The sequence below is a fragment of the Stegodyphus dumicola genome, chromosome 7, assembly GCF_044657685.1.
Source record: "Stegodyphus dumicola isolate Sdum_Otavi_A_Nest chromosome 7, ASM4465768v1".
Lineage (NCBI taxonomy): Eukaryota > Metazoa > Arthropoda > Arachnida > Araneae > Eresidae > Stegodyphus > Stegodyphus dumicola.
This window is the reverse complement of record NC_140774.1, coordinates 103396615-103405501: the sequence shown is the minus strand read 5'-3', so window position 1 is coordinate 103405501 and position 8887 is coordinate 103396615. Positions and strand designations below refer to the sequence as shown.

At 34.4% G+C, this 8887-nt stretch overlaps 1 protein-coding gene across 1 annotated transcript; it reads left to right on the top strand.

Moving 5' to 3' along the window:
* The first annotated feature begins 233 nt into the window (after positions 1-233).
* On the top strand, positions 234-4125 carry LOC146996304 (uncharacterized). The gene is made up of 2 exons (XM_085821412.1): positions 234-267; positions 2384-4125. The coding sequence occupies exons 1-2, from the start codon at positions 234-236 to the stop codon at positions 4123-4125; spliced, it is 1776 nt and encodes a 591-aa protein (XP_085677538.1).
* Positions 4126-8887: the final 4762 nt, after the last annotated feature.

Genomic DNA, 8887 nt, shown 5'->3' with positions numbered 1-8887 from the left:
TGCTATCGGAAATTTTTAGAAATACGAAAATCTGTAGAAACCAAGTAACTCTTGCTACTTTTAGATGTGAATTTGTTGCAAATAGATCTTGGAATAGATTGAAGAGAATAAACATTTTATCAATAGAGTTTTCAGTGAACTGGATTTCCGACATCTTTGCCGATACTTTTTGAATTAAGCTAGGTACAGAAAAGCCTTTAAACATATTATACAGTTCTTTAAACAGTTTGAGGATGTATGCAAAAGGACCCATTCCTAATTCATTAGGTTTGTCTTGTCTAGATTTTTGTTTTTTAATAATCGTCGTTCTTTTGTGTTTTGAACACTGATATTAATTGCATTTCTAGATAGAATAACATTTGCATAGGAAATTCCAGGCGTAACCCTTCAGGATTTACTAGCATTTTTATTATCAGTATTATAATTATCATTTTTGTCATTTATATTTTACTATTTGAGTTAAACTTAGAAAGTTTAGGGAATTTCGGGCAACCCCTAAAGTTGTCCTTTTGGCCAGTTTCAAGGCAGTTACAAGACAAATCGAAAAGTGGGGACACTTCATTGTTGAATAAGTATTCATTGTTGGATAGATAATAGCAAGTTGTATAGTTTAGTGGCATTGACGCAATCACATCTTGGTTATTTTTTGATAACATTATAACGTTGCGCGCCTCCAACTTGCACGCAACCAAGAGGTGACTGTGAAAACTTGTATAAAAGATAGAGCCTTGTGAAGGGTTTAAGTCCCTTTTTATTCAACGTAATAAATTACAATTGCGTTCTCTTGACGCTTACAGACGGTGCCAACTCGGCAGTCAAATAAAAATAATAACCTGAAAAGAAACTAAAGACAAGATTCTAACTACGAGGTTCTCTAAAATAACTAACTCACCGCGTTTTACAATACCGCTGCTAATTCAGCAGACTTGAAGCTCACTGGAACGATTACCACTACTTCCCGCCAAGCACATAGGCCGCAACGCGGGGTTCTTCAATTTTCGCTAACTACCTCCGCGCTCGTGCAGTAAGAATATCACACCGAACTCGTTTCCTTCTATTTAAATCAGAATACTTCCGCTGATAATTTGAATCCTTCCGCGTTCTACTAAAATTTACATATTCTGGCATTGGCAGTTCCAGGGGAAAGTAAGGCTTGACAGGAAAGATAGTTTAAACTTAAAATAAATGTTAGTTAAAATAAATATAAACCCTACATTTGCCGCTGCCAGAATTTGGAAAACTTGGAAGCAGGTCCTACAAACGACCTGTTGTAAGTTTCTCTAATTTTGAACTAATTGGCGAGAACCTCGTTTACACAAAAAAAAAAAAAAAAAAAAAAAAAAAAAAAAAATATCTTATGTAACCATTTGTATACTACAATTCTGTTGATCTTATAAAGCTCTTTTCTTACAGCAACTTTTCCTGGACTTCATCAATCAATCTTGGTCTTTCCTTCCAGCATCTGGAAGGATTAAGTATCAGTATCTTTCTAAATACATTATAATTTACACTTTCTTGACACAATAAATTTTTGTTTTTAAACGATTCGTTTTTCTTAGTTATTGCTTACTTCACATTCATTCAATTTTTCAAGCATTAATTTAACTTTACCCTGGCTCTCCACCAAACGTGTGGTGTCAAACGGGAATATTCGTGTTTTAGTCTTACAACCTTCCCCTAACCACCATAATTTGTTAGAATTCAACGACCAAATAGACACACCTTACTCGACATTCTACAACTCAATGAGCTACTTTAATAGTCTTAAGGGGACCGTGGACTTTGAAAAAGCTAAAAATCGACCAAAATATTGAATTTTTTTTTTACTCTCGTTGTATTACATATACTTAACTGCATCGTATGTAAAAAACCGAATTCAAATATTCTAATTTTTAACGAAGTTACAAGCATTTAAAATGTGTAAACAACATAAACTTTGCCCTTTAAATTTTGGCGAAAATGTAAACAAATATGTTTCAACAGTTATTTGCTGATTGATATTTATATACTTATATATTTAATTCTTTATAAATCTGGCAATATAACGTTTTAACTGTAACTGCCATTTCACTGGTTACAGTTTAAAAGTGCTTTTCCTCGCTATTTTCTTTAGTTCTTTTGCTAAAAGTGTTTTATACAAATACATTTTGCAGGACTGTTTATAACTGAGTTTCTTGGACTGGAAGAACTGCGGGTTAATTTATAACCTCTTGCGTAAGAGTATATATATTTATTTATTTATTTATTTATTATACATTATGCATGCCATAAGTCGTCGTTACCGTAAGCCTAAAGGGCGACCATCGAAGAAAAAACTTGCAGCTGTCAGCAAAATTGAAAAACGATGGGCAGCTCATTCGGAAAATGACGTGACATTGAACAGTGAAGAAGTTTCTTCCAAAAAATAAACAAACAATTTTTTCTGAAAGTTCTGTAGTTGAAGCGAGTACTTCAATAAGTGCCAGTGTAAAGAAACTGAATGAAAGTTTATTACGAACGTCTGACTGTGGTGATAACCGAAATGATGATTCATATATTTTGATAAATCGTAAAATGTGGAATCCATTGCTATGTAATATAAAGTGTGACGAGTGCTCAACCAACTCTTTAGATATTGTTTCGAAAGGAATATATGGATATTCTAAAAAACTTGAATTAGTTTGTAAAAACTGTGATAAAATATTTAGTTCAACATTTTCAAGTGAGCGGGTAAAACGGTCAAATACTTTTGATGTGAATACGAAACTTGTCGAAGCATTTTTGAAAATAGGCAAAGGCCACGCCGCCTTAGAAATGTTTTCCATGATTATGGGAATTCATGCTATGGACAAAAAGACATTTGCTAAATGTTTACACAGTTTGTCTGAAGAAAAGGGGAAACTAAAAGGTGATTTCCTTCAGTTTTCTCGAAATATTGTTCGAAATAAGCATAAAAAATTAATTAATATAAATAATGATGAGTGTATAAATATCACAGTGTCGTATGATGGCACATGGCAAAAACGTGGGCATACATCACTGTATGGAGTAGGTATCGTCGTAGATGTCTTGACTGGGTTAGTTATCGACTACGAAATTCTGTCAAAATATTGTCCTGAATGTGTATGCGCGAAAAGAGATATGGATGCTGAGAGTGCGGAATTTCATATATGGTTTGAAAGCCACAAACCAGAGTGTTCCAAAAATTTTTCTGGTTCGTCTAATGCTATGGAAATGAAAGCCGCAGAAATTTTATGGAAACGGTCCATCAGTACATGTAATATGCGATATGTTGGGATACTTTCTGATGGGGATGCGAAAACATATCAACATTTATTAACTCTGAATCTTTATGGTAATGACGTAAAAATTAGTAAAGAAGAATGTATCAATCATGTGGCAAAACGTTTAGGGGCAGGATTGCGCAATAAAGTTAAAGAGCTGCGTTCCAGAGGTATATGTATCGGTGGACGAAAAGAAGGTAATCTGAAGGAAACTACAATTTTAAAGTTAACAAACTATTACAGAAAGGCCATAAAAGATAACATACCGGATATAGACAAAATGAAATCTGCAATTTATGCAAGCTTACTACACTGTTCATCCACTGATGTCTCACCAAAACATTCGAAATGTCCTACAGGTACGTTGTCATGGTGTTTTTATCAACGTGCAGTAGCAAATGAAGAGCAGCCGAAAGCACATAAAGCCATGAAAACTAAAGTATCTGAAAGTGTTCTTTCTCAAATATTGCCAATTTATCAAAGGCTAGCTAGCACAGAATTGCTGTCCAGATGCATTTCTGGTAAAACACAAAATGCTAATGAAAGTATCCATAGTTTAATTTGGAACAATTGCCCTAAAGAAGTGTTTATTTCTAAAAAAAGGCTAGAAATGTCAGTATTATCAACAATTAATGAATTTAACTTTGGTTGTGTAAATGCCATAAGCGTAGAACAGGAAGAAGTGAACTCGTTTTCCCTACTCATTGCAAAAAAGCGCGATCAGCGTCGCTTGAACCAAAGTAAAAAGAGAAGTTTACCTGCATGGAAAAAACACAGAAATAGTAAAAAATATTGTAAATCACTAAACGATAATGCAATTGTAGCAAGTGAAGGTAAAACATATGGTGCGGGTGATTTTTAAAAATTTCATTGGGTATACGGCATAAATTGTTTTTACCTGTATAACTTCGAATCACCTAGCAATTTGTCATATGTTTATTTTTGTAATATTTAATATTATGAGATTAAAAATAGTTAAATCTTACAAAAATGTTATCGAATGTTTACAAATTTATATTCAAAGTTAATTTGCTGTTTCTCATGACTTTGTATTAAAGGTAAGTTTGAAAGAAAACTTTAAATTCATTTTTCTCAAAACAAATGTTTTCGCAATTTGTGTGTTTTGAAAATGCTCCATGCGTCTCATTTTTAGTTAAAAATGGATGATATTTGGAAGAAACTATATTGTTATATGTTACAGTAGATCTGTGTATGCATTTTTAGATATGAGGTTATTAAGAAGTTTAAACTTGTGAAAACCTTTAACAAAAGGTGAAATTTTTTCGAAACTTGGGTTTAAGCTCACAAAAATAGCCTTTAAAAATTTCTTATCCATCATATTCAATAACGGATACACAAATACTTTTACCAAGCCTTTATAAGTAACATAAAGCAAACATTAGGAAAAAATATTAAAAATTGAAGCGCATGGAGCATTTTAAATTTTTAATTAAAATAATTAATTAATTGCTTTAAAAATTTTTAATTTAAAATAAATTGAAATTTTGAGCATATATTTTGTTTACTGATGCTATAAGATGTACATGTATAAAATTTCTTGTTGAAAAAATGAAAACTTAAAAAAATAATTTTTAAAGTCCACCGTCCCCTTAAAAATTCAAATGTAGGTGGAGAACCCTACAAAACACATTCATTCTAACTTCCCCCTCATTCATCTTTAAACATGCAGGCTTTCGCTCTAAAGCATTAATTTACAGTTTAATACTTAAATTTTGACTTCATTGCTTTTAAGCATTCACTTTTAGCATCTACAATTTTATGCTTCTAGACTAAATTCTACTTTTACATAACCTTCAAGTATTTACATACATTTACAAATTTTTAATACATATGCTTTTTACAATTTACCATAAAATGAATAAGAGAAAATAAATTTTTACTTTACTCATTCTTCGCCAAGCTGGCGGCACTGAAAGTAAAATTCTTATTAATACAAGAATACGAAGTTATTTTTATCACCGGCCAAATTTTGGCTTTAACATAACAGAATTAGTCTTTCGACCAACAGAAAATGCTTGTTTTTAGCTTTTACACTTAAAGAAAATAATACTTTTGCCTTAGCTAAATAAAGTAAAACAAAACTAAGTCTCAACCGAGACATATTGACTTTCGTCAGAACATAGAACTTCGTACTTATGCATAACATTTCGGAACAAAAGAGAAAAAAAAATTATAGAAGGTTTTAACTTATCTTTGAGTTTTCGATGCTTGAAACTCCGTCATCCGTTTTTTGCAAAATTGATCCCAAGTTAGAGGTTTCATGGATGTCAATCTTCTCCTTATTGATCTCCGAGTGTCGTCCACGTTGCTTTTTCTTTTGCGTCCTCTACATGCTGGCCTCTTGACGGAGTAATCGTCTGGTTGTTGGCCTTTCCGTTTCTGCCTGGGACGGCTGGTCTTGACGTCCTCCGGTCTGGAGTCCTTCTTGAATTTCTTCTGTTCCTCGTATTTTTGTGCCTCCTGTTGGCGTTTCAGTTTCCGGAACGGCGGCCTTGCTGGCACCTGACTCTGTGGTCGTGTGCGCGTTCTCCTTGATGTATAATTTTTCCTGCAATCCTTCGTAGGTGGTGTTTTTCTCTTTACCACGGTTTCTTTACCCGGTGCATCTGTATTTTTGTTTTTCTTAAACGCCGGAGTTTGAAAATTATTTTTTCTTTTTGATACCGACGTCCGGGTTGTAGAAGTGCTAGGTCTCTCTTCAATTCTCTGTTTCTTGGGTGGTGGAATAGTTGTTGTAGTCTCTGATTCTTCTACTTCGTTTAGACTTGAGTCCTGCAAGAAACTTTTAAGGATTTCAAAATCATTTGGATTATAGTATTTTTTCACCTGGTCGGGACTTGCTTTACAGATTTCCCCTCTCTCGTTCTTAAGATATAAGACTACTCCTTTGATTCCTGAATTACATAGGGGCCTTCAAACTTTGGAGCTAGCTTTGCCATAAAATTGTCTGGGGCACTTGATAAAGAAAATTTCCGCTTCAATACTTTATCCCCAACTTTAAAATCTGCTTCACGGCGTTTTCTATCGTAATATAATTTCTGCCTATTTCTTGCCGTATCCGAGCTTTTAAGCGCCTGATCCATGAGCTTTTGCACATCTTTTTGTTTAAACTCCTGCTCTCTTTGTTGCACAAAGAATAATTTATCTAAAGGCGTAATTAATTTTCGGCCTAAGAATAATTCTGCTGGAGTTTTTCCCGTAGTATCATGATGTGCCGTTCTTAAAGCATAAGCTAATTCATTTATGTAGCCATCCCTGCGCTTGTGATGTGTGCTCACGTAACTGCGAATTATTTTTACTATGTTTTTATTAACTCTTTCTGCTATGTTAGCCTGTGGTCTATACGGAACCATTTTGATATGGCGTATGCCAAGTCCATTGCATATGTTTTCAAATATTTGACTAATGAATTGTTTTCCGTTATCGCTAATGACTTTTATCGGTGCACCGTATTTTAAAATGTATCTGTGTAAGAATGCATCTGCGACTGTTTTGGCTGACGCGCGTTTAAGTGGAACAATTTCTATCCATTTTGAAAAATGATCTACTATTACTAAAAGAAAACGATTTTTATTTAACTCGCTCTGGGGGAAGGGACCAAGGAGATCTATGCTTAAAATTTCATTCGGAAATGTAGCGCGAATGCTATTTAAGTACCCGGCCGGGCTGTAATTAATATCATTTATTAACTGACATTGATTGCAGGACCTGACATACGCCGTTACTATTTTGTATAATTGCGGGAAATATACCGCCTCGCGTACCCTTTTTATAGTCTTTCTGACCCCTAGGTGGCCCGCTGTTTTTTTTTCGTGCAACTCCTTCAAAATGCTTAATCGAAGCGAGGCTGGGATGACTGGTTTATACTCAAGATTTTCGTTTTTTGTTTTCGTATAGAATAATAAATTATCTATTATTTCATAGTTTTTTGCTCTATTTCTTATCGCATCGATATCTGTATGCTCAAAGCTTTCGGGGTCTTTCAAATAAGCATAGATATTTCCAAATTCAGGATCAGCTTTCAATTCAGTAATAACCGTATCTCTAGAATCTAAAATTTTTGAAGTCAAGACAGCGCATTTAAGTTCATTTCCTTCATCGTCCAGTTTTATACGAGAAAGTGCGTCAGCTACATTGTTTTCCTTACCCGGTTTATATTTTATTGTGATATTATATTCTTGGAGTTTTAAAGCCCATCTTATTAACCTGGGCGTTAGGTTTTTTCCCGAGTAAAGTCTACCAACAGCCGCATGATCCGAAAAGACTGTTACTGGCGATTTGCCGAAATAAACTCGAAATTTGTGTACAGCCATTAATACGGCTAATGTTTCTCTTTCTGTAGCTGTATAATTCCTTTGTGTCTGATTCAATGCTTTACTAAAAAATGCCAGCGGATGGTTATTTTGCATAAGAACCGCACCCACCGCATAGTCTGACGCATCTGCTGCAATTTCCAGGTTTTCATCCCCCTCAGGGAATTTTAAAACAGGGGCATTAATAAGCGCTTCTTTTAATCTTTCAAAAGCTGTGTTAACTTCCGCTGTCCACGTAAATTTACTCTTTTTTCTTTTGATTACTAAGAGTGGTTCAACAACATTAGCGAAATCTTTTATGAAAGATCGATAGTAAGAACATAACCCAAGGAAAGATGAAAGTTTCTTGGCGGTGTTGGGCGGTGGGAAATTCTTAATAGCTTTTATTTTTGAATCTTGCGTTTCTATACCCTTTTGCGAAATTTTATAACCGAGATATTTAAGTTCTTTAGTTGCGAACTTGCATTTTGAGGCGTTAATTGTAAGACCGGCCTCTTTTAATAATTTAAAAACTTCTTCTAGATCTTTAATATGTTGTTCCAACGTACTATTCGTTATAATTATATCATCTAGATAAATTAAAGTTGATTTTCCTAGGACAGGCTTTAGAACAATGTCCATAGCTCTCTGGAATGTTGATGGAGCCCCACACAACCCAAAGGGCATGCGTAAAAATGCATAAGTGCCTGATTTTGTTATAAACGCGGTTTTGTGTATATCTTCGGGTCTCATAGCTATTTGATAGTAGCCAGACGTTAAGTCCAAAGTAGACATATATCTTGTCGATTTGATCTGTCTAATGATCTCGTCTATAAGCGGCAAAGGGTAAACTGGAAATTTAGTAATACTATTTAGTTTTCTGTAATCAATAGCAAACCTCCAAGCCCTTTTATCCTAAGGAGGAAACTCGTTCTTTTTCCTACATAGTACGACTGGACTCGCGTACTCACTATTTATGGGCGTTATTATTTTATTCTTTAACATCTCCTGAATATGTTCTTCGATGATTAGGTCTTTTTGTTTATCATAACGATACGGTTTAGTCCTACAAGGTTTTTCGGCATTTAATTGAATCTTGTGAGTCACGATTTGGCAGTTTCCTGTTTTTTCTGAAAACAAATGAGAAAAATTACTCACCACTTGCTGTATTGCCTTACTTTCATGGTCATTCAGATGGCTAAGGTCCAATTCAGGTGTCTCCACAGGTTCCACCACCTTCTGGTCCATCTCCAACACCACGGAACTATCTTGAAAATTTAATTTGGCCCTCGCGGCCCTTAAAAAGTCCAT

What these genes read in the sequence shown, in the direction of transcription:
- LOC146996304 (XM_085821412.1), top strand. Translation starts at nt 234, where the DNA reads ATGTATGCAAAAGGACCCATTCCTAATTCATTAG. An exon ending in ACCCATTCCTAATTCATTAG is followed by an intron (nt 268 to 2,383) that starts GTTTGTCTTGTC and finishes GACATTGAACAG; the next exon opens with TGAAGAAGTTTCTTCCAAAA.